The sequence below is a fragment of the Pelmatolapia mariae genome, linkage group LG3_W (assembly GCF_036321145.2).
Source record: "Pelmatolapia mariae isolate MD_Pm_ZW linkage group LG3_W, Pm_UMD_F_2, whole genome shotgun sequence".
Lineage (NCBI taxonomy): Eukaryota > Metazoa > Chordata > Actinopteri > Cichliformes > Cichlidae > Pelmatolapia > Pelmatolapia mariae.
Window position 1 is genome coordinate 5509415 of NC_086229.1, and position 26775 is coordinate 5536189.

The 26775-nt window shown below is 42.8% G+C and overlaps 2 protein-coding genes across 3 annotated transcripts in view; one reads left to right on the plus strand and one right to left on the minus strand.

The window, feature by feature from the left end:
- Window positions 1-11623, plus strand: part of LOC134624178 (NACHT, LRR and PYD domains-containing protein 3-like) — a 45127-nt gene extending 33504 nt beyond the window's left edge. For both annotated transcript variants that reach the window (XM_063469164.1, XM_063469163.1), the window contains exons 9-10: window positions 8187-8360; window positions 10546-11623. In XM_063469164.1, the coding sequence (XP_063325234.1) occupies window positions 8187-8360; window positions 10546-10567 (196 nt within the window). In that variant the 3' untranslated portion in view covers window positions 10568-11623. The remainder of the gene's footprint in view (window positions 1-8186; window positions 8361-10545) is intronic.
- Window positions 1-26775, minus strand: part of LOC134620251 (uncharacterized) — a 331095-nt gene that overhangs the window by 198109 nt on the left and 106211 nt on the right. The gene's annotated exons all lie outside the window — the stretch shown is intronic.

Here is a 26775-nt window from a genome sequence, read left to right on the forward strand (position 1 = left end):
ACACCAAGGTATCTGAGGCTCAGGTGAACAGATGAGCCAAGAGAACCAAGATGCTGTTTGATTAGAGATATCTGGTTGTCGGGGGCAATAATTAATGTTTCTGACTTCTCAGAGTTCAACTGTAAGTAGTTGTCACCAAGCCACTGTTCAATGGAAGCTAAACAATTAATTAAAGAGGACAGTTTATGGATTTCCATCGGCTTAAAAGAGCAATAGAGCTGAATATCATCAGCATAGAAGTGATAAGACACCTCAGGGAACTGCCTAATTATAAGTCCTAGAGGTAACATGTACAAAAGAAAAAGAATAGGACCCAGAACTGAACCCTGCGGTACCCCACATGTCAGATCCTTAGAATGTGACATAAACCGATTCGCAAAAACACTAAAAGATCTGTTGGAGAGGTACGACTGAAACCACTCCAGAGCCAGACCGGACACACCGACTATGTCCCGGAGCCTGTTAATCAGGATGGTAAGGTCAGTGGTGTCAAAGGCAGATGTCAAGTCCAACAAAACCATGACTGAGGATGCTCCGGAGTCAGCTGACATAATAATGTCACTAGAGACTTTAAGTAATGCGGTTTCTGTTGAGTGCCTTTTACGGAAACCTGACTGAAATTTGTCATAAATTTCATGTTTTTCTAAAAAAGTGGTAAGTTGATCTGCAACTACTTTTTCCAGAATTTTTGATAATAATGGAAGCTTAGAGATAGGCCTATAATTCTTAAGCTGAGTTGGATCCAAACTGCTCTTTTTTAATATGGGCTTAACAACAGCATGCTTACAGAACCTAGGAACCACACCTGTTAAAAGAGAGGCATTGCATATCTCTACAATAGAGGGGCCAATGACAGAGAGAGCATTTTTGAAAAGCCCAGCAGGTAGAATGTCATTTGCACAAGTGGTAATTTTCATTTTATCCAGCAGGAGTGAAAGGTCATGTATGGTCATTGGGTTAAACGCTGACAGTAAATGAGGGGGAGGTGGCCCAGAGACACAAACAGATGATATTGGAGAACCAATGCTCATACGGACATGATCAACTTTATCCACAAAGAAATTCAGAAACTCATCACTCTCAGATATAGAGGTCACAGGTACTCGGTGGACCACGGTGGAAACAATAGAGTTTATGGAGTCAAACAGTACCTTGGAATTTCTCTTGCTTGATGAGATTAACTGACAAAAATATCCTGATCTGGCTGTTTTTATGGTTTCATGTAAGGAAACCCAAAGTTCCCTAAGGTGGAGTCTGTGAACTTCGAGTTTAGTTGATTTCAAAAGGCGTTCTACTTTTCTACAGATTCTTTTGACCTTCTTTACGTCATCATTTATCCATGGATGAGCTCTTTTTGAGGCAGCAATGACAGATTTCATAGGTGCCACTGAATTTAAAATCTCCAAGCAATGAATGTTGAAACACTGTGTAGCAACATCAGCATCAGTGCAGCCACTGATCACATGAGGGTCCAACATATTAGAAAACTTCAAAGCAACATCCGGATTTATGAACCGCTTATGGAACATGAGATAGGAAGGTGGTGTGTACAGAGGGAAGCTAAGACTAAAAGTAACACAGGAATGGTCACTCACTTGTATGTCCTTAACACAGACATTAGTTATGTCTAAGCCAAGGGAAAACACAAGGTCCAAGGTGTGGCCTTTAACATGGGTGGGTCCAGAGACATGCTGAATAAAATTAAAAGAGTCTGTAATGGATAGAAAGTCAGAGGCCATGCTACAGCTAAGATCATCCACGTGGAGGTTGAAATCCCCAATCATTAAGACTTTCTCCAGTTTAATAATGGAAGATAAAAAGTCCGTAAAATCTTGAATAAAAACACCAGCGGGGCCGGGAGGGCGGTAAATTAAATCACGATAAAATATATCTGAAGAACCAACCTTAAGAAGTTGTGACTTAAAGGAAGGGAAAAACTCAAAGTCCATAGTCCTGCAAGCGAAACTGTCTCGGTGAACAGTGACCAGACCACCACCACGACGGTCCAAACGCGGAGTCCCGATGAAGCGACAGCCGACCGGGCAGAGCTCATTAAGGTGGATAAATTCATTCTCCTGCTGCCAAGATTCCTTGAGAAACATGAAGTCCAGACTATTACTGCTAAAAAAGTCTTTCAGTACAAATGATTTGTTGGCTATGGAGCGAGCGTTTAGGAGAGCGATCCGAAGCGGAGGTGACAGGCTGACGTCATCAACAGCTGATTGATGGGGAATTGACAGCAGACACCTGGAAAGAGGACGTAGTCTCCCGGTACCCTTAGCTGTGGAACTGTGGTCTTGTAGAATGAAAGGCCAAGGTGAAAACATCCCGCATCTCCAGACAAGACGCCGATCCAGGTAATCGTTCTGTTCGCCCGTGATGAAACCGGTAACCGATCGGCCTTATCCGTGTCCTGGAGGGGAACCGGTACCAAATACCGTAGACGTTCTTTACCATGGAGCGGAGGAAATCCCCTCTGTCGGGCGCGTTTCCTTTTAGCCTGGACACCAGACCTACAGCCCCTTCTAGACGATCTCCTTAACCTTGTTTTTGCTCCTGGGTTTGGAGTTAAGAACAGCAAAAATAGAAAAAAAAGACAAAAATTCCACTCGCCATTTACTTATTTAAGTATTTTTTGCCTATTAAAATCATTGAACTGAAGACTGATTCCACGCACTTATATAAAAACAAATTAAGGTGCAATATGGACATTATGGACCATTATTCTATTTATCCCTTTTGTATTCTCTGTATTTATAAATGTGTATATTTGGCATATTTCTGCTCACATTCTGTAACTTCTGTCGGTGCTACTGGAAACTGAATTTCGCGGAGGAACCCACCCGAGGGATAAATAAAGTTTCAGCTAATCTAATGTAATCTATAGGGCAGTGCAGGGCTTTGTATCTACCACTCCGCTGTGACATAACGAGCGGTCACGGTGACGTGACTTTCCGTTGCCCTGGAGCTCCACCCATTTGTAGTTAGAGCAACAGAAGATGCCTGGGACAGTTCAGCCATAACTTTAAACTTCTCCTGCTCATACATGCTTGGAAGGATCTTGTCACTGAAGTGGACGCGCAACGAGATATCATAGCGTGGCTCAAGCACGTTCATCACAGTTTAAACCCCTTGTTTTGCACAACAGACGACGGCCTCCTGTCTGCAGCTAAACACCCCATTAGCTTTTAGCTTTAGCCCGGTCGGACTGGGCAGCAAAGGGCTGCTTAAATGCCGCAAACTCCTCTGCTCCGCTACTTGGACCGCTAGCGCTGACCATAACTACCGCTTGACAGACTGACCGCGCGCACCATATGCATGCTTTTTTTTTTCTTTTTCGAATCTTCGGATCACGTGCGTACCGAACCGTGGAGAGGGATCGGTTCGGATTTCGGATCAACCGTGATCCGTTGCACCACTAAACTAAAGTGTTTAATTATTGCAGGCTACAGGCAATAATTAAGTTATAGATTATAATGTTACACGGGCATTTTGCCATAAGGTCACTCTCCAAAAGAGTGACCTTTGACCTTTAGATGCAGATGAACTGCTGAGTCTTGTCCTGTGGAGGTGGCTCTTCTATGTTGTGCCATGTGTTTATGAAGTGGCTGTTTGGTCTCTCCGATGTCTGGGCATTCCTCGCTGCACTGTACAGCATACACCACATTGTTAAGTCTGTGTTTTGGAGTTTTGTCTTTCAGGTGAACCAGTTTCTGTCTGAGTGTGTTGCTGGGTCTGAAGTACCTAAAGGTCAAAGGTCACTCTTTCGAGGATGCCAATGTTCACATTTTAGACAGAGAGGACAGATGGTTTGAAAGAGGGGTGAAAGAAGCCATCTATGTCCACTGTGAGTGACCATCTTTGAACAGAGGCGGTGGTTTACGACACCAACTGTCTGCCATCTATAATCCAGTTTTGAGATCCCTCCCCAGACGCCTTAATGCCCACTCACATCCTGGGCCATCTGACCTCAGGAAATCACATGACAAGGTGGGGCCAGGTTTCACAATGAGCTCACCCGAAACTCTGGCTGATTAGGTCCCACACCCGCTTTCACACCTTGGCTCATGTGATTAGAGGATCATCAGGGGGTCCTTTGTCCCTCTTTGGGGGGATACTCCCACTGGGTTTAAATCTGGGACTCTCCACCATTTGACCCTTAGAACTGAAGAAGCTTCTCGGATGAGAGGTGAAACATCTTCAAGCAACTTAAAGAAGTCCAGATGCTTTTCTTTGCAAACTCCTTCAAGAGAGACAGAGATTAATAACATATGATTCAACAGAGAGGTCTATTAACATATAGTGAGTGAAGAAGAAACACTACTTCATGGGAATCCCCCAGCAGCTTATCGCAGCATAACTAGTGGAGGATTCAGGGTCACCTGATTATAACAGTCGCAATTGTGTGGTGTCTCTTTAAGACAACCTAAGTTAATGTTTAATGATGTCACACGTATGCGCCCCTGACTTCTGTAGAGCGTGGGGAAAAAAATCCATGCTTGCACATGGATGTATGGACTGAGATGGACCTCATATCTTCACCTCCCTGACTCAAAGTAACCTTATAGGTTGTATGAACACTACTCACTTAATGTATCATAAGACCGCAGCCGTTCCACCGGGCCTTGTAAGGTTGGTGTTTATTAAAGGACAAGCACTGTGGAATTCCCAGTACCAGTGTGGTTGTGAGTTTTTGACTGTCCTCCTGAGTGTTTCTGCAGCCTCCTCTCAACCACTGAATACAACCCAGGTCACCTGGTCCAGCCCTAACTTTATGCTTTAGCAAAAAGGAAAGTTTGAAGCCTAATCTTGAAAGTAGAGATAGTGTCTGTCTCCTGAATCCAAACTGGAAGCTGGTTCCACAGAAGAGGGGCCTGAAAACTGAAGGCTCTCCCTCCCATTCTACTTTTAAATACTCTAGGAACAACAAGTAGGCCTGCAGAGCGAGAGCAAAGTGCTCTAATGTTTATTTAATTTTTTAATTAATTTATTTTTTGTAGCAAGTCTAAGTCGTGGTTGTGGTACTGAAGCATCTAGCTAGCCATACGTAAGATGAGCAAGCATAAAGGGAGCAATATTTTTTTAAGTGTAATTTGAAATGCAGCATTTTTATCAACTCAGCAAACATCAGCAAACACACAAACACGCAGTTGGTCAAAGAATCATCCACTCATTATAATTTTGCACCCGTAAACACAGGAGGGGTGGTAGGATCACTGTGATATATAAAAACATTTTTAACTCATTTTTAACAGTCTACTCTGTGACTTTTGGCCTACATTCTAACTCACAAGGGCGTTTTCCTACTCTGGGCTCTATAAAACAATATAAACAGAAAATAAGCATTAGTAATATTTATATCGTAACATGTTACAACAATGAAGTCAAATCAGCCAGACAATCCTACATCTCTCAGCTGGTCAACAATAAACAGTCAAATTCTGCTTTTCTATTTTCATCCTTTGATAAACTGTTTAATCCTTCAAAAATCACTGACTGAATTTCTTTCAACAAATAAGTGTGATGAATTAGCTTTTTTTTTTATATTTATCATCTGGTGGGGGAAGGAGCCTGAGTTATTGAATGAGGTTGAGAGGTACCTGCTAGATATGGCTCTGGAACCAGTCTCCTGGAGAGGGGCTGGACTCTGTCTCAGTCTGGAGTTGCCCTTGGTGAGAGGCGGTGAGCTGGGGTGGGTATCCTAGTATCCTCTTGGCTTGCTGCCTGTACGTTGGGGTTTCTCTTGGTGAACCAGAGGGTTTGTTCCTTGCGCCTTCCAGTTGGGGAACAGGTCCTGACTGTCATCTGTGCTTATGCGCCGAGTGGTTCTTCAGAGTACCCAGCCTTCCTAGAGTCCCTGGGCAGGGTGCTCTGTCAGGGGACTTTTGTTGTCCTACTGGGAGACTTTAATTCTCACGTGGGTAATGACAGCGAGACCTGGAGGGGGGCGATTGGGAGGAACGGCCTCCCGGATCTGAACCTGAGCAGTGTTTTGTTGGTGGACTTCTGTGCAAACCACAGTTTGCCCATAACAAACACCATGTGTGAACATGAGATTGTCCATAAGTGGACGTGGCACCAGGATGCTCTAGGCTGCAGGTCGATGATCCATTTTGTAATCATATCACCAGACCTGCAGCCATATGTTCTGAACGCTTACGTAAAGAGAGGGGCTGAGCTGTCAACTGATCAACACCTGGTGGTGAGTTGGATCAGGTGGCGGAGAGGATGCTGAACAGACCTGGCGCCCCTAAATTTATAGCGAGGGTGCGCTGGGAACAGCATTCGGAGGGAGACTGAGAACATTCAAATGGTGGACACCAAATGAAGAAATGAGCCACCAGGCTGAAGAAGGGGTCCTATAGGGCTTGGTCTGCTTTTGATGGATGATGTGGTTCTGTTGGCTTCATCGGATGATGGCCTTCAACTCTCAATGGTTTGCAGTTGAGTGTGAAATGGTGGGAATTAGAATGAGCACCTCCAAATCTGAGGCCATAGTCCTCAGCTGGAAAAGGGTGGAGTGCTCACTCCGGGTCAGGGAAAAGTTCCTGCTCCAAGTGGAGGAGTTTAAGTATCTCGGGATCTTGTGCACGAGTGACGGGAGAAGGGAGCTGGAGATCGACAGACGGATCGGTGCTGTGGCTGCAGTGATGCGGCCGCTGTACTGGTCCATCGTGGTGAAGAGTGTAAAAGCTAAACATTAAATTTAACAGTTGATCTACGTCCCTGCCCTCACAGATGGTAACGAGCTGTGGGTAGTGACCGAAAGAACGAGATTGCGGATACAAGTGTCGGAAATGTGCTTCCTCCAGATGGTGGCTGGCCTCTCCCTTAGAGATGGGGTGAGAAGTTTGGCCATCCGGGAGGGGCGCTAAAGGAGACAGTTGGCAGACACAGGACATGCTGGAGAGGTTGTATCTCTGGCTTATCTCCTGGATTTTAATTGAATTTTATTTTTTAATTAAGAACTTTAGAGCCGCAGAAATAAAGATAAAATCAAGGGTCAGTCCTCAGTCTGGTTGAACCTTTACATGCTCCTACTTGGTACTGACATTAAGAATCATGACACATCCTAACAGTTCTAATTCTCACTTTCCTTTGATTTTTTTAAAATCAAAGAGACAAGACAGAAATACTTGTTGGTCCAAAAACTCTGAGACAGAAAATCTGTTCATTTTTCCCAACCACTTCTCTGAAACACAGTTCAGGAACTGTTCCCTTATAAATTCCCTTATGAAGTGAGACAAACAGAGTAACAAGCTCTGGTGCCCACCCGCCGGTGCATTGGTGGTTCTGGAACTGGGTGCTCAGGTGTGTACTGGCTCACTCCTCACACACAGGCAAGGTGTGGACCCCTGGCTCTGTCGGGCCTTTGTGGGGGGTGGGGGGTCCTTGAGTCTCTAGGCCTCGTGTGTTTTGTGTAATGAAACTGCTATATAAATAAACTGTCATTGTCCTTTATTCAGCTCATCCTCTGCTTTACTTTTACACCTGATTTTAGCTGCTTATCTCTCTTTCAACAAGTTTCTGTGCCTCAATCTTTTTCTTCTCTCCCTCATAACAAGACAGATTCTTCTGCCTGAGAACATGTTGGAGTGATTTACTAATCCAGGGCTACTTATTGGGGGAAATACTTCCTGTTTTCAAAGTAATCCCCATTTTTCCCAGAAAGAAATGTAAGTAGAAATCGCTGATCTAAGTGAGAACATGAGCCTTTAAAAAGTCCCAGTGGGTGCAGTCAAAGCAGTCCCTCAGTTCCAGTATAGAGTCTTTGGTCCAGACTGGAACCACTGTGTGCCCAGTTTGAGCTCTCTTCAGTGCTGTGACCTGACAGACCCAGAGGGGCCATCACATCACATGTAGAAGCTCCCCTAATGGAGCCACAACACATGTCCAATACTTAGTCTGTCTTGTTGGACCAACTGGAAGAAATGATTCAAGGACTTAGTCACAGAACAGAGATTCAAATCTCCAAAATCCAACTGGCTGCATCAGGACATATAGTCTGAAACTCTGCACAGTTTCCTGTTTGAAGCTGCTTCCTGTTGGCTTCAGCTGTTTGGAGTTTCCATTTTCTAAACTTCTACATTCTGAACCTTCTTCAGCCCTGAACAGATGATGAAACACTGAATGATTTCAAGCTCACACTTTGTCTAATAAACTTACATCTTTCATTCTTTACACAGATTGGGGAGCTGTGGTTTGTCAAAGATCAGCTGTGATTATCTGGCAGCAGCACTGAAGTCCAACCCCTCCCATCTGAGATTGCTGAACCTGTGGGGAAACAACCTGCTTGATCCAGATGTGAAGCAGCTGTCTGATCTTCAGCAGAGTCCAGACTACAGACTGGAGACTCTGCTGTAAGTAGAGTGATGGAGTGAGTGGGTGGTGCTGTCAGCAGTATTGTACTAAACACAGTCAGTAGGAAACAAAGATCCAGTGTTTCCAGTGAAGCTGTGAGAGGAGAATGGTGACAGGCTTGGACACAACCACAGGCAACCAATCAGATGAGTTAGAAGCTGATTGCGATCATGTGTTTGAGCTGATGTGATGATGTCTGTCACGTTCGTGTCTACAGGAAATAAAGCTGGATTATTTCTGACAGTGTTACAAGATGTATAGGTCCTAATGCATCAACTGTAGAAACATTAAAACAAGCTGATCTCTTTTATTCACTCATCTAAACAGCTGATCAGTCTCATTGTTGTCACAGCACTGAGATCAGCCTGACTGAAGCATTCAATGCAGTGGCTGTCATTTACAGGGTTTGTATGGGTGCTTGAAATCCTTGTAAAAGTGCTTGAATGTCAGATGTAGTGCTTAAAACTGCTTGAAACTTTAACTGTATTTTATTCACTACAAATAACTATCTGATTGAATAGTTTTCTTATTAGATAGAGAAATAAAATTACACCGATGAGTGTTTGCTGGAAATTTTCAAATACAAATCACGGATAAGACGAGGACCAAATCTACCTGAAAAGTCTGCAAAAAGTATTTGCACCTCTTGACAATGGGGGAGTTTATATAAGACCTAGTAAATAATTTGAGTATGTGTAAGTAACACAATCTAATGTAAAAATTATAATATTTTTGCTAGCTCTCAAACTCGTGGGATAAATGGTTGAAATGTCTGAGTCTGATGCAGTACAGCAGCGCTAGTACAGTAGTATGGAATAAGCTGTGAACTTAGCTAACATTACTTAGCAGTAATGAGTTACTTCCCTCGAGTGAAAGCTTTAACCGTTAGCCCCATACATAACTAGCCAACTTAAGGCTTTCTGATTAAAAGCTAAAAGTGAAGTTGTCGCCGAGTAAACAGAAAACTTTATATTTTTGTCTTTTTAAGTATTAACCTGGTGGCTTTGGCAACACCTTTGGGGGAAATAATGATAACATGACTGATCCATATGGGCACAAAGAATAGACACTTTTGTGTTCTATTGAAGTTCCCCGGCTTTCATTCAAAATGTGTTTATTGTGAGCACCGACACATTAAACCACTTAAACATTACATTCAACATTATAAATGTTCTTTAAGCTCACACTGAGGCCTGTGAGACACCATCAGCCACTGAGACAGTAGACAAATATGTGTTTTTGTATATGAATATTTCATACTTTCAGGCTGCCTGTTTATTTAAGGGACATGAACTAAATACATTAGAATTAATATCATAGATGATACATTAAATAGATTTTAGGTAGATGCTTGTGCATTCTTAAAGTCTTATATGTTGACCTGAGCCTGTCATCTGTTCAAGCCTCTCAGTGCTGTTCTCTGTCTGACTGTACATGATGTTTTTATGTTATTAGCACAAACACTTTAAACACTTCAAGCTGTAAGCTAATGATAGTTATATAAGAACAGATGCTGCTGGTGCGATAAGCTGTACGTTTTACGTCCAACGGATGCATGATCTGATTAGTCGACTAATCCCAAAAATAATCGGTGAATAGTCGACTATCAAAATAATAATTTGTGGCAGCCCTATTCTTTATGTTTAAAAACTTCAGCAACAAATGAAGTGACCTCTTCATTCTTCATGTTGCCATGTTTCTCTAGAGCTTCCTGACTCTGTTTCATCTCTCTCTCTCTGTTTCACTTCAGTGAATTTGATTCTTCTCTTGCAGGTTTTGGATGCAGGCTGTCAGTCTGATACTTTCCTTTAACACTTTAAATGCTGCCTCTGGCTTTAGAGGTCTAGTTTCAAAATAATCGTTTGTGGCAGCCCTAGTGTTCAGTGATATGTGTTGTGTGTCTGTGTAGAAAACAGAGGTGAGCATTCTTGCTAAAGATCCGATCATCTTGCACAATGACAACCGTATTGATACACAATTCTCTAATCCTTTTTTTTTGGTAAAGTGCTGGAAAAAACTTGAAAATGGACCTTGTAAGTGCTTAAAAAGTGCTTGAATTTGACCCTGAAAAATGTGTATGAACCCTCTATTTAACTGAACCACGAGGAACCAAATGGTCTTTTTGCAGAAGAGTCTCTGGAAACACTCGTTTGTCTCCTCTGCTCTTCCTTCTTCTCTCTGCAGGGTGAAGGGTAAGCCTGGGTAAACACGACGGTGTGTGTGCTGAGAGAGGAGCAGCTGTGTCCTGATGATCCAGAGAGGTTGAAGCAGCAGCAGCTTGTGTGTAGAGATGCTCTGACTGGGCCATGTTACTGGGAGGTGGAGAGGAGAGCTTCATCCAGCAGTGACTGACAGTGTCCATCTGGATCTGACAGAGGATCATCAGTGGATCTGCTCTGCTGCTGCTGCTCTGTCCTTCTACAGTCTCTGTCTGACATTGAAAATATGTTACTTCGGTTTTTCATGTATTTCGTGACAAAGTGGTTAGACATGAACTCATTTACCACTTGTCCCTTAACCATATTGATGGTTTATTTCCTTGTTATTTTACAGTCAGCCATAATGCTGTAATTTAGACATTGCTGGTGTAACTTCTCTTAACACACACTATCCCGCGTTTTGTTTGTGGTAGCAGTAGTTATATCCTTTACATCCATGCATGTTTTTTAAAGCCAACATTACTAACCAGAAGGTCATCTGAATTATGTTTCTTTATGTTGTGTGTGAATGTGTGTGTGAATGTGTGGATGACTGAGTAGAGTGTAAAGCGCTTTGGGGTCCTTAGGACCAAGTAAAGCGCTTTACAAATACATTATAATACAAATACAAGCCATTTACCATTTGTTTTGGTTACACTTACTAGTGATGGCCCGCTTGAAGCTGACGCTCCGGAGCGTGTGTCGAAAAAAACAACACACTGGTTCAGAAGCACTGTGTCGAGGCTTGCTTCGTTTGGCAAAAGTCACGTGACCAGTGACGTCCGAAGCTTCATTACGCACGTAACTGCTTCGGTACCTGATTCAAATGGAAGGAAGTGAATCATTTGCGGGATTTGTGGAGTGTTTTGATGGTGACAGATAGCGAACCACTGATCATTCTACTGAGAGATTTGGTTCTGTTATGTGGGAGTATTTTGAGTTGATTTTGGTCGGTGAGTTTTCCAGCTTTGTGTTCTGGGTGTTTGCTTTTGTTTTGTGCGTGTTTATTTTATCTGAAAACGGGAAAAACTTAAAATGTAAAAAATCTGCTTTTCATAATATAAATATCATTGAATAACTTCCATTTGACTCGTAACATTTAATGTTATACAAAGAAATATTTTATTTAAAAAAAACAATCTTAAAATGTTAGTCTACAAAATGTGCAGCAATTTAATTTATTTATTCTCTTTAGCTGATAGTTTGTGGAGCCATAACTGCATCTCTACCAGTTTCTCTGCACTCTGGCCTCATCTGTGCCATGTGAAGGGATTTTCCTTAAGGCAGGAGAAATTATCTCCACGAAAAGGAACAGGTTCGGCCATCGGACAGTGAAACTAATTTTCTTCTTAAATGAAAATGAACAAGGGTTTCCTTAAATGCCTCATGTTTTTAATTTGCAAGTTCATAAGCATTTTCCCTTTCCATTTCACAATCAATTCTACCCCCAGGTCAAAAATATGTATATGAAAAAAAAATGCCCCTAATATAATATTATTTATAAATATACCCGTCTAGAGATTAAATGCATAAGTACCAAAAAATACGCGTTCAAAGCAACACAACAGCAGCCCATTATCAGCCAGAATTCCGCTCTGTAGAGTGAGCAATCATTATGAAGCAGTTGGTTTTATTTTGTGGATTCAAGCTGCTCTTCATATTTTTGGCCACCAGATGTCAACAGAGAGGACTGTGTTGAAAAGCTTCGAGTAATGAACCGTTTTTCAATACAAGCTTCAATGCTTCAGAAAGCTTCATTTGGCCATCACTAACACTTACCATGGTGTCCATGTTGTTTATTCAGGTCCTATATTTAAGACAGGTATATGGGAAGGACTGCCCAGTACTTCCTGTTTATATAGGGTCATGAGGTCAATGATTGCATCATTGGGTGTAACCAAATGGAGGGTTTTTCATTTTGTATAGTATTGTTTATTTTCTTTAAAGTAGCCCTTTGAATTGTATTGTATGCAGTATTTTACTTTACAAACCATTTAGCTGAGTAAATGAGTTTGTCAGTTTCATGCATGATCTTATTCCTGTTCTTTGTTTAGAATTGTATTGTTTGGTTTGACCCATTTGTTTCAATGGTAGAGACTAACGAGGTCAGGTGTGGGCAAAGTCCTGTATAAAGCAAGTGCCTGATTGAATATTTTATGGTTAAATGGAGATGCCAGCAATAAAGTATGCTTAAAAGAAGTTCAATCGTCTGCTAATGCTATTTACTTATCACTAGTGATGGCCAAATGAAGCTTTCTGAAGCACTGAAGCTTGTATTGAAAAACGGTTCATTACTCGAAGCTTTTCAACACAGTCCTCTCTGATGACATCTGGTGGCCAAAAATATGAAGAGCAGCTTGAATCCATAAAATAAAACCAACTGCTTCATTATGATTGCCCACTCTACAGAGTGGAGTTCTGTCTGATGTTGGGCTGCTGTTGTGTTGCTTTGAACGTGTATTTTTTGGTGTTAAAAAATGTGGTTTATTTGTTTCATAAATAATTTTGACCAGTAAACCTTCCTTGTTTAAACATGCACCATGGTGTGGTCTTTCTTTGCTTGTGACCTTTTCGTGGAGCTAATTTCTCCTGCATTAAGGAAAATCCCTTCACATGGCAGAGAAGTGCAGGGAAACTGGTAGAGATGCAGTTATACATTCTAACTGGGCCCCACAAACTATCAGCTAAAGGGAATAAATAAATTAAATTGCTGCACATTTTGTAGACTAACATTTTAAGATTATTTTGAAAATAAAATATATATTTTTATAATATTAAATATTACGAGTCAAATGGAAGTTTTTCTAAAGTTATTTAATGATATTTATATTATGTAAAGCAGATTTTTGACATTTTAAGTTTTTCCTGTTTTCAGATAAAATAAACACGCTGTTACGACTGGGATCGTAATCATATGTAAATTTGAGTGTGCAGGTGCTCCTCCGTGGTTGGTGCATCCAGGGTGGATGGCTCGCACCGATTGGCTGAGGACCGGGAGGCAGCGGATAAGAAGATACCGCCAGGGACAGCCAGGTCATTCATCCTCCGCCCAACAGAGCCGGCAGACCGTTCACTGTGTTACTATGTTGATTTGATGTAAGAGCATGTAGGGGTGGACCGCCGTTTTGTTTGATTAGTTTTCTCCTGTTTTTGTTAGGTAGGGAGGAAAGTACTTGTCGTTTGGTTTGGTTCTTTTGAATAGGTAAGTTATATACTCCTGAGATAGGCTACCTTTTTGTTTGTTGTTTTGGCCTTGGGTTCACCCTGAAGTTATAATTTGCTCCCTTCCTTTGTTTAAATGCACTTATTGTAAATAAATCAGTCACAAAGTATTAAGTGTGTGACGTGCTGCTTGGGGTTGGACGGGGATGGATCACCCTTTATGTTGTGGTCTGACCGCGCCTAGACGGGCCATAACACACGCACAAAACAAAAGCAAACAGCCAGATCACAAAGCTGGAAAACCCACCTGACTGACCAAAATCAACTCCAAATACTCCCACACAACAGAACCTCCTCTCTTCCTCACTGGCTCCATATCAGTGGTTGATGATCAGTGAGCAGTGGTTTGCTATCTGTCACCATCGAAACACTCCACAAATCCCGCAAATGATTCACTTCCTTATAAACCAGTGAATCAGACACCGAAGCAGTTACGTAAATGAAGCTTCGGATGTCACTGATCATGTGACTCTGGCCAAACGAATCAAGCTTCGACACAGTGCTTCTGAAGCAGTGTGTTGATTTATTTGACAGCGTCAGCTTCAAGCGAGCCATCACTACTTATCACCTTCCTTGCTGCTTATGCTACGCCACATATTTACAGAACATTAAAATTATGATCAAAGATAACAGGATATGTGATTTGACCAATGTTGTGGCCACTGTCTTTTTTTCTGAATCTTTTGCCAAATAAATAAAAACAAAACTAACAAACAGAAACTGTCATGTCCTTCTTCACTACATCTATGGATCTTTTCTGTGGTCTTCCTCTTTTCCTCCTTTCTTGTAGCTTCATCTTCATCATTCTGTGTCCAGTATATCTGCACATGTCCAAAGCATCTGAGCCTCACCTCTCTAACTTTGTCCAAACCAGTAAAACCTGAGCTGTAATTGTGTCCATCCTGGTCACTCCCAGTAAAAATCTGCAGGTCTTCAGCTCGGCCTTTTGTCTTTTTGTCAGTGCCACCGTCTCCAAACCACAGATCATAGCAGGTCTCACTCTCGCTGTTATCCTTCTGTGAGAAAACACCCTTGACACTCGTCTCCACCCGCTCCACCCTGCCGGCATCTCCACCTCTCGTGCACTGTCTGTTGCTTTCAATGTGTAACAGTGAAGCTGCAAGGAGCAGAGGTAGTGAAGGTGGATGAGTTTACCTGGGGTCAAACTCTCATTCACACGTGTGTGTTCGGTCTTACTTCTAGTGATGTTCATTTTTCTTATCGCCAGAGCATACCTCCACCTTTCCAGGCTATGCTCCACCTGCTCCCTACTCTCACTACAGATCAGTGTCGTCTGCAAACATCAGAGTCCACAGTGAATGTGTTAAACAGTCTGAAGTCCACTGCCCTCTCTCTAAGACATCTCCATACTTCAGCAGGTATCTTATCCTTCTTACTCCTCAGGACATCCCAATCCACTAGTTTTCCTCCATCTGTCCTTTAAAGTCCTCGTTCCTGATTCTCAACACACTCTATTCCCTCATTAGTACATTTCCATCTCTGTCTTTAATCACCCTAACCTGCTGCACAACCTTTCCAGCTCCATCCATCCTTTTCTCCTTCTCCTGGGTCCATCCTCACCTACAGTTCACTGAGTTGTAACATTCGTTGTTCCTCTTCTTGGTTTCTAAAGTGATCCTACAGACTACAGTACCTCCCCTGACACCACCTAACCTGTTGCTTTTAGATTGAACCTTCTGCACAAGATCAAAAATACCTCTGTGCACTTTTTCCTCTTCTTTTTGGTTTTTACTGATGAGATGTGTTCAGGTCCAAAAGTGGTTCGGAAAATGAAGACTAACCATTTAAAAATCCAAATCTTTCAGCCTACTCACAACACTACTGTGGGCCACCCTCTGGGCATCCCTGGTCTGTAGAATTAATCAGATGAACCTCACCTTACCCTAAGAAAGAAGCTGTACTCTTTCTTATTGTCTTACATTCTTTCTGGATGCATATAATTTGTTGTAAAAACTGGAACAGGAAGCACAGATTTGTTTCTGATAATCACGTTCTTGCTAGTTTGAAGGTGAAGGATTGAGTTAATCTTAGATTTGAAGTTTCAAACCTAAAATAAATATGCAGTTTTGTTCTCACACTGCAGTTCTTCTCTGCCTGGACCTGATGAAGGGATCCTTTGCTTTCATACTATCAGCTTGATTCTGATTGTCATTTTCTTTTTAATTAATGACAAACTCTCAGAAGCTGATGAGAAACAGATGTGACAGATGTTCCAGCTCTTCATCTGCCCTCCTATTTTGGCTGATCATGTCTAGATTTGAGGTTCTTTCCTGTTTCACACTTAACTTCTCATTTAGCAGCATGGATATTTTTAGATGGAGCTTTATAAACTAAAAATGTTCTTTAAACTGATTTCATTGTGTGGTCGGTCCCATGCGACTGGGATGCAGTGAACTAGTGTAATTTATCTTTTTCCTCCTCAGTTAATTTTTACTATTACATTCAAAGTATTTCATTTACATAAGACTGAATTTATGTTGATTTAAAAGGGATTTTTCTTGTCTACTGTAAAACAGGTTTTTTTGTTCATGTCAGAATTATTCAAAGGTAAAGTACACTGTGTACATAGAAGTACTTTAGCAACACTAAGTATATTTCATGCTACTGATTGTGTCCACTTCAGGACTTTAGGCAATGATAAATATATTTCACACGCTGCTCAACTATGACACAATATTAGCTCTCAACATTTTTAAAAGCATTAAACATGCCACACGTCATTAACCAATCATATCTATTTTTTAATATTACACAATTACAAAAGACACTATCCAAACAATATTAAATTCATGTCAGTATAAAGACCTTTGAGAATCTTTGTGACCACAATAACAACAAGACGTCTCCATGTTCTGATTTAGTGTTACATGAATATTAGAGATGGTTATAATGCCTTCAGTTACTGGATGGATTAAAGCTTTTACAAACAGGATGACAGCATCAGTGTTAAAAGCTACAAGTCCCAGTTTCCTCCATCATGTACAAACTAATTAGCACACATCGGTGCTGCCAAGGATTTGGGTCCAGTGGAAAAAACAAATGACTTTTCTGTGTGGCCTGGCAGCAGATGAGTGATTTAGTACACACGTGTACAAAGGGACTGCCTGCAGCGATTACATGTTGGCTAACATAATACAAAGACATGATTTCCTGTTAGAAATGAATAAACTAACTAACAGCAGGAATGTGAGGCCGGTTATTTCATGTGGACGTCCTCTGAGTTTCATTTCCACCTGTCTCTGTTTTCTCTTTTCAAACCCAGACGTGACTTTTAACGGAGCCATCCTACCATCTTTTTCTAAGTACCAGTGAAGCAAACGTTACTGTATGGTGACAGATTTCCATAATAAAGGAAAAGGATGGCTGACTGTTTGTTAGGGACCTGTCTTTTCTCTCCATACCTGTCAGCAGCAGGATGTTGGGATGAGTCGGGTTGAATCTGGAACAGTTTTTAAAGCTTCTCCACATGTTTTCTTTTTATTGTTGCATCGGACAGTAAAATCTGAGCTCTTTAGGAAACCACAGTCCAAGTCTAACGACTGCATGTCCCATGAATCTCTGACAGAACACACAGACAGAGGGGAGGAGCTGTGAAAGTGAAAGTATGCAGCGTGTTAGCTGAGTCTGCCCGTGGATCCAGAGCGCAGAGGGAGATAAGGTGAGGTTGTTGTTTGTTTGGTTTTTTGTCTGTCCCATTTGGTTCTTTAGCTGTCAGAATAGCTGTCTGAAGACCAACAAGGATACCCAATGGCTTTACTTTGCCAAATGGATCATCACGGCCTTGCCGTATTGGTCCATTTGATCGACCTTTGTTGTTATTGTTTATTTTATTTTATTTTCAGTTGTTACAGACGGGACAGACATGACTGAGGGACAGGAAAGGGAGAAAGACAGATGAAGGAAAAGAAAAACAGAAGGGAAGAGGGACAGTGAGAAAGGGCACTTAAAAAGAGAAAGAAGAGAAAAAAAATCTCCTCGATCACCTGTTGAGAGAAAAAGAAGCAAAAACAAGTAAAACAAACAGAGCAACATACTAAACATACTAGAAGGGAAGACGAGGCCGGTGTCCCTCTGCAAAAATCTTCACCCCTTTGTTAGTCACAGCCAGCTTTATAGAAGCGGCTGCATCATAAAACCCCCATGGTGTGGTCCAAACTCTGTCTCTGTGTGTATGCACGAGCACGTGAGTGCCTGTGTGTGAGCGCATACCCACGTGTCTATGTGAGTGCACGTGAGTGAGTGTGCATGTGGATGTGTGAGTGTAACAGCTTAAGCACTGTGTGTGTGTGTGTCTCTGCGTACGTTACTCCCTGACAGTCATAAAACTCCCTCTCCCTTCCAGACCACAGTTATCAAGTTACAAATGTTGAGACCCCCACACAGGTATCCTCTGGGGAATTTCCACTCAGCATTAACTCCTCTTTGTCTTACTTTCACAGTTCAACTGGGGAGGGTCTCCTAAGATCTACTCCTAAGTTCATGACACAGTCAGGCCTTTATTTATATCCAGGGCAGTGTCAGTGTCTCATAATCCTATCTACCACGTTCCTAAACTCTAAAATAAGCTAAACATTCCTACACAGCGCACAATGTGCTTTGAAGTAACAGCCAATAAAGGTGTAGTTTATGTCTAGTGAACACCCGTGTGCACACCTGTGTGGATCAGTGCGCTTGTATTCAAAGGTTTCCCCATGTAATGGTCTGCTAGAGGGTGTGGAGGGCCCTAGCCCCGTCCCCCAGGGCATGAAGCAGGCATGGAGGAGATCCAGGCTCCAGACATCCAGAGGCCCCAGAGTGCGAGAGCCCAAGGAGGACCACCGGAGAGGCATCCGTGCCACCCTCTTGGGAAGAGCTGAGGAGAGCCCCAGACAGAGATAAGGTGAGTAATGACGTAGTAGCACTGCAATGACCCCTCACCGATGATAAAACATAGTCGCGGCTTTTTTGATGTTGTTTTTGCTTCGTACTTCCTTTAATGTAGTCTTCGTCACCTCAGTCGACACAAAAATATGTAAGAACAGCATTGAGTATTAAACCCGAGCAGGTCCAGTTCTTAATCAACACTGATAACATGACCGCAGCGATGTGGTGACGTCACAGTTCAAACGTGGAGGTGGAGTCTGTTTAAACACCGTGGAGAGCAAAGAGGCAGAGTCGTTACCGAGACGGTGAGCTCGGGTAGTAAAAGCAGCAATCCTTCATCAAAGCAAGTGATCAATGAACTCTGACTGAAGAAAAGAGAATGTTGTAGCTGCTCCATCCACTGTTTGTTTTACATCTAAATCAGCTGCCCCCAACCCCCACGAGAGTTGAGGCTGGGGTGTGAAATTTATGGCTTTCAGGGTTTTTATTGTTAATTCGGTTTCCCTGGGTCTTTTCCTGTGTGTTTTGAATAATACATGATAGATAGAATATCCCGAGATTAACACAATAGCACCAGAGGTGGAGCCAGACATTTGAAACACCCGGGGCTTAGCCCTAAAGGGTAGTATGCATCAAGACACAGGGACTAAACCCCAATTCAACCAGACCCAGAACTGATCCAGAATTAAAACAGGACTACAACAGTTCAAAATCAGGACTACTTAGGACTTAACCAAAACAGAACCAGAATCAAAACTAGATGATAGCAGCTTCAAGGAGACGAACTGAAAGATCCAAACCAGCGTTACAGCGGCCGAACATCCATGAAGACTGACGCTCTGGAAACTGGAGACCTCAGCCTGAACCTGACCAACCTCCACCTGTCTGACAGCGCCACCTACACCTGCTCCGTCACATCATTTAGACTGAGAGATGTCCCACTGCAGGTCAAAGGTCAACAATAAACCAAAACCCTGCTGTAGACGATCACAATCACTCAAACTGAACTTTTAATATTGTCACAATAAGCATGCTTGCTTAACCATTTTAAATCTAAGCATAATCTTTAATTCATTACATTCAGTCAAAGGTCACCTGACAATTTGTGTCTCTCCACAGAACCATTTCCATCCTGGGCCACAGCTCTGCTGGTTCTCCTGGTTCTGCTGGTTCTCCTGGTTCTGCTGGTTCTGCGTGTTCTCCTGGTTCTGCTGGTTCTCCTGGTTCTCCGTGTTCTCCTGGTTCTCCTGGCTCTTCTGGTTCTCCTGGTTCTCCTGGTCCTCCTGGTTCTCCTGGTTCTGCTGGTTCTCCTGGTTCTTGTTCTCATCGTCTCTGGAGGTCTTTTATTTCATTTCCGGCACTATGTTAAGTCAGTTGAGTGTCTCCTACTACACTACCCATAATGCCGATGGTTAGCAGGTAGGGGTGGGTTTTGATTAGTGATTGAAATCGATTCTAGCTTGGATAACGTCATATTGATTCATTAAAATCCTGAATCGATGTTTAAATATAAATGTATTTTAGCTGAAACACCTGAATCTCAGGTTAAAGCTCCCACAGTTCCAACAACCATTAAACAGCTAAAACAGTAACTGAGAGCAGGAACATGGATTCTGCACAAAGACGCATCAGATTCAGTTTCCATCTAAAAGTCTCTGTTTGCTGCATTATTGGCGTGTTGTTACCCACCAGTCTACCGTTGTTGACAGCGCTGTCGGCCGCTGGGTTTGTTGTTGTTTTTGACTTAGTCTCATTTCTGCTGTTCAAAACTGAACAAACTTTGTAAAATGATGCAAAATTGCAAAACTCTCAGCTGTGTCTGTAATAGTGATGGGATTTCCGGCTCTTTTTAGAGAACCGGCTCTTTCGGCTCGGCTCACTAAAAAGAGCCGGCTCTTTCGGCTCCGAACCGGCTCTTCAGGTTGTTTTGTTGCTTTAATTAATTTATTATTACAATAATATAAAATTATGCACAAAAGGAATTACTAATGTAAAAAAAGTGGTTGTATTTATATATGTTTATATATAAATATATACAGTGGCCCCTAGAGACACGTACAAACTCCAAAAAGCACGTACAAACTCTAAAACACATTTCTAGCGTTAACTGAACTTCCAAAACAGAGCTACTTAGATCACTTACATTACACAATTGAAAGCATATGTATATTGTTTGTGTATTTATACACAAGCACTCATATATATTCAAATAATTTAAAGAAAAAGTTCATTTACCTCTTACTACCACACACCGGTCGTTGGTACTTGCTGGCTTGTGTAGCCTCTAGGTAACAAAAGCTCAACACTGCGCCTAGCATCCTGGAGCACTTCTGTTGTCTTTTGTACATGTTTTGGAGTTTTTACGTGCTTCTGAGGCTACGTCCACACGTACACGGGTATTTTTGAAAACAGAGATTTTCCGTTTTCGTTTTAAAAAAATAATCCCGTCCACATGTAAATGCAGAAATGAAGGAAAACGCTGCTAGGAGCATGCCAAAGCAACAGGTGCTGATATATTCCTAAACATGTAGAAATGTTGGCCAACCAGAAGTCTAGAAGCCTCGGTGGGAAACAAAGATGGGGCGTAGAAGCAGAACCGAGTTGTATGTGTGGAGGGACAGTAACTGTGTGTGTATATGTAAGCATTTAAACACTGCAGAGAGGACAATTAACAGTAACAGTATTGTAGAAATTCATTTCACCGAAACAAAACGGTGTGACGTCAAAAAAGGCGCACATCTTTGACGCTGCGTTTTCTCAGTTTTCCTCATCCATGTGTAAATGCAAAAACTGAGTTTTCAAAAATAGACATTTTTAGAAATCTCCGTTTTCAAAAATACCCGGGTACGTGTGGATGTAGCCTGAGTTTTTACGTGCGTCTGAGTTTTTACGTGTTTTGGAGTTTGTACGTGTTTTGGAGTTTGTACGTGCTGCTTTGTCTCTAGGGGCCACCGTAAATATACTTTTATTTATTCACTCCACATAAAATGTAATAAATAAATCATATAATACAAAAACCAACTAGTCACTGTTCAACTTTTAACTATTTAAATTTTCAGCTTTTCCTTTTAAACAAATTTAAAATGAAATAACACAAAACACTGCAAACCACAGCACAATTAAATATAAATTAAAATATGAAAAAGAAGATGCACATTCTCTGTCATATGGGCCTGCATGAATAAACTTTCTGAATCCTTTATCATCTGCAACTGAAAATAGTTGTGGATGATTACTATACCTTTCTAATGTGACGTTGTTGTCCCTGGCTCTCTTTCTCTGTCTCTCCCTCCCGCTCTGTTCCTGTGCTACTGAGAGTGTAACTACCGCCCCTCCCCCCTCTGCCCACCGCAAAGCACAAGGCTCGCGTGCGGAGTGAAGCGAAAGAAAAGTGCGAGAGAGAGGAAGGGCGAGAGAAAGAAAAAAAAACCCCACGGCTCGCGATAAGGAGCCGGCTCGCGTCGTTCACTTCAAAGATCCGGCTCAATCACTAGTCTGTAATCAAACCTCTGTAACTTTGCTTCACTTCATCAGGTCATGTTCACATGTGTTTTTGTTCTACTGCAGAATATTTTTAAGGTCATCTGCTATAAAAAGCCAGAACAGGAAAATCTGCTTCATGTTCTTCTGTTTTATCCTCAGTGACTTTGACACAAAGGCCTCTGCTGTGATGCTCACACCTCTGATGAAGTCTCACAGTGTCAGCTTTCTTTTATAGATATAAAAATATGGAAATGAATGATAATATTTATGCCTGTCTGAGCAAACTGATTCAAAGTGAATGGATTGTAGAAATGAGTGAGGATACCCAGCCCTGTTAGCAGGTGTCCTCTGGTGGCTCCTTGACTGTCACACAATCATGTGCTGACAGGAAATGTTGCAGCAGCTTCAGTCAATGTTCCTCCCTGAGTTATGCTCAGTCATGTGGTGGAGAGCTTCAGATGTTCAGAGCAGGAGAGCTCCAACAAGACCAGGACTGTTCCACCATCTGCTGACATCACAATATAACTGCTTACTGTTAGTAGTGCAGTGTCAGTGGATCCATTTGACCAAAACCAGAGTGGAAACGCTCATAGATGTGGTGTTTCTTCAAGCAGGCTGTGAGGTGGGCAGCAAGCGGCTTCTCAACAAGCTTTGACCTGAAAGAGAAACTGATCTATAAAGTTGATGCAATGTTGGATCTAAGCTGGGTTTGCTGAGCTTTGCTTCCACAACGGCATGTTTGAAAAAGCTGGAACACTCCAGTCTGAAGAAAAGCGTTAAAAAGGTTTACAAGGCAAAAAGCTTTGTGGGGAGAATCTCTGAGGGAGCTGCAGACGGCTGATTCTCATCAAATGTCACAGGTGTAAAAGTAGAGCAGCAGTGAGCTGCACAACAAGAACGCTCTGGGGGGGGTTTGTCATTGATTTCTTTGGTCTACAGAAAATCAGACTTTTGTTGCTGTCTGCTTTAGAGCCACATTTATAGGTGAGGCAGCTCGAGACGCAACAGCTGATTGTGTCAAACAAAACTTTGAATTTCTCCCATTTTCTGATCTGAGTTTTGTTTCTGAAGTTTCAAATAGACTCATTTATCCAATGGCACGTCCTCAAGTGAAGGTCAACAAAGACGCAGTTGTGGTCACTCAAAGCTACATCCTCCGCAGACACGTTGCTGATGCTGAGGCCCAAAGAAAGGAAGCGTGTGAGACATGGCCGACTGTGGAGGCTCAGTCTGTCTGTTCTTCTTCATCCAACATGTCTGCAGCACTTTACAGGACGCTGCAGACTAGTTACCAAAGAACGAGTCAGGAACACATCAGGAACAAACTGAGACACACAAGTTTTACAGAGACCCAACGAAGATGAAGAGAAAGCTGCTGTAACCTGGAGACCTCAGTCTGACCCTGAAATACCCCACAGATGGAGACACAAACACCTCCACCTGCACCGTCTGCAGCAGGGAGGAAACATCCTGCTGAAGAAACAAGTGCTGCTCACTGTCAGGGCTCAGTGCTGTAGATGCAGGTCAGAGGTCATGGTGGGACCAGTATCAGTTTACTCCACTGAATCCATTCAGCCTGTGGCTGATAATGTTTCTAATAATGACAAACTGGAAACACAACTTTACGATTGTTTCTTTAACATCATATTTCCTGAAGTATTCAGACACTTATTTGAAGCCCCTTCAGCAGGAATCACAGCAGCAGCTGTTTTTGATGCAACGAGCCTCGTCCACACCTGGAGTTTCTGTCCTTCTACTTTCTAAATACTCACAGGCTCAGGCAGTGGCTCACAAAGAGGTGGCTCTGAGCCCGTTTGCAGTGCTGATGAACACTCTGATGTTTGCAGACAAAGTTATGATCTGTAGTGAGAGTGAGGAGGAGAGTCTGCAGAGAAGAGAAAGTACAAACAAGGAGAGATGAGGAGGAGGTCAGGGCTGATTTATGACAGGAGGAGAGCAGTAAGAGTGAAGAGGAGGAGATGGCAGTGAGAGCTGCTGTGATGGAGGCACACAGACAGGAGGAGCTGCAGGTGGCAGAGCTGAAGATGCTGAGAGTTTGGTTGGAGGTGAGCAGGATGGACAGGATTAGAAAGAAGAAGATCAGAGGGATCGCTCAGGTCCAGCAGAGCTGCAGTCAGACTGTGTGCTGGATGCTCCAGAAACTGACTCAGTGTGTGTGTCAAGTTCACACAGTGCAGAAACAAACTCACTTTACAACATGATCACAGGTTTATTGATCCATCAGAGCAGCTGGAAGGAAGAGACGAGCTCCTGAACATTTCCTGCTGCACAAACAAAGTGATTCATTATTAGTTTGATTAGATCTTTGATGTCACAGCTGAAACATGCTGATGTCACACAGTTTGATCAGACTGTGCATTGGTGCATAGTGTTGATTTTACCTGCATGATTTTATTGTCATATTTATGTTTGTTTATTTAAATATCAGGTTTTATCCTGATATTGTGTGTTTTAGTGTTGTTGCACAATATTCTTTTAATCCACTGTGGACTAAGCACACAATAGTAGCACCTGTGGAGGTGGGGGCGTTCCCCGAGGCGGCCTATCAGCCGCCAGGCTGACCTGTTAAAGGGGATGGTGAGCGCAGAGACGGGAAGGCGACGCACGAAAGGCGAGCAGGAGGAAAAGAAACGCGCGCAGCCAGCATAGTGGGAGGCGATGCAATCCACAGCAGGGCAGGGGTGTCCCTCTGCCTGCATCTGGCGGTGCTACGACGGAGGCCGTGTTCAGGTGTGGAGTGGGGCGGGACTGTGACGCACTGTCAGGAGGAGACAGGTCTGCGACAGGAGCCCCGCCCCCTTGTTCTTCTGGCCGGCGTGGTTTCCATCCCGGGAGAGAAATTCCTCTCCTGTCTCAGATAAGGAACATCTGCCCGCGTGTGGCTGGACTGTGGCATTATGGGAATTTTAGCATATGGAAACATTTGTTTAGCCTTTGTGTTGACAGTGTAGAGTTATTTCTGCGGCAGGGTTTTTAGCGTGTTGAGACTCTTTTTATTGTACAGGGGGATTTAACCTGTAACTCTGGTTGTGTCTGTTTCCATGGAAATAAATGGTGTGTTTAAGGCCAACTTAGTGTCTGAGCCCTGAGCGCTGACCCACTCACTCCCCTTCTACTTGTATGTGAACGCACTTTGAGGTGCAGATTTAGATCCACCACTTTTAGCGGCTCCACTAACACTGAAGCCTCACACAGGAAGTCATTTCCATGTGCCGTTTATTTACTTTCAGGCTCTTTGAAGCTTCGCTGCCAAATGTGGAGGAAAAGTTTTATCTGGAGCTCTGCAGCATGTATAAACTGATATTAATCTTTAATCTGTCAAAACTGAGAGCAAACAAAAGAACTGCTGTATAATGCCGTCCACCCACTTAGTTTAATTGGTCACATGACTGCATCATATGACTAAAATGCGTCGTTGTTTTCAAAAAGCTCAGTTTCCCTTGACCAAAAACGCCGTCTCAGTGTGGAGGCCAAAACGGAGAGAAAAAGAAGCTTTTAGAAGGAAAACGTATCAGTGTGGACATGGCCTCCGTCCTCTGATCGGCTTCAGCTTTCTCTACACCTCTGAAACCTGCTGCTGTCTGTACACCTCATGCTGTGTTTGCTGTTCTCTCAGAGGTGGAGGAGGGGGCGGAGTCTGTCCGGCTGCCTGAGGACACTCAGGTGGAGTGGTGGCACCGTCCTGAGAAGCCTGACAAACAGGAGCAGCATCACAGAGTGAAAGAAAGACGAGCGTGTGAAAAGCGGACAGTTCAGCCTGACCCTTAAACGCCCCACAGACAGATACAGCTGTGTGGCCTGGAGCCAGGGAAACATCATGGATGGAGAATCGTGCTGCTCACAGTTACAGCTGTTTGTTCACTTTCACTTGGTTCTCTTTCACTTATTATTTTATTGTGTTTCTGTGTGAAGCTGTCGTGTCTCCTCTGCAGGGACGCTTCAAGTCCAGGATCAAACATCAGGAACAGAAGCAGCTCCATTGATCCTCTGATGGCTGATCAATCAGTTTGATCTGTTTGATTATTGATCAGTGATGTCAGAGTGGAGTCAGTGTGATGTTGTTGTTGTGTGTTTGAGACTTTTAGTGTCCATGAAGGTCTCTGCTGCCGTAGATCCTCTGAACTGTGACAGAGGTCTCACTCTGGAGGAAACTCTCAGCACTTTCCAGCAGCTCCTCCATCATGGAGGACGTTCCCTCACTGTAACAGGTGGCGGAGAGGAAGCACAGGTGGATCCTCTGAGGAAGAGGAGCGTTCCTACAAACCACACGATCACATGACTAGAGGGGCGTGGCCTTCAGTGGTAGTAATAAAGGAACAGTCCACATGTGACACTTTGAAGGCTCCAACAAAGCAAACCTGTGATCACTTTAACTCAGTATGATGGATTGTTTGGATTCGTCTTTGTTTCTCTGGCTTTTCTTGTGTGTCTGTGTGTCTTTGTGTGTTGGATAGAGTCATGTGACCTGCCCAGGGACGACACATGAGCAGCTCAAATCTGGCAGGTTTCCATCTTCTGTTTTTATCCTGATGTCCATGAACATGAACTCTGTCCCTGTCAAATAAATCCAGATAAAAACAGCCGGTTACATTAAATCTGATCCAGT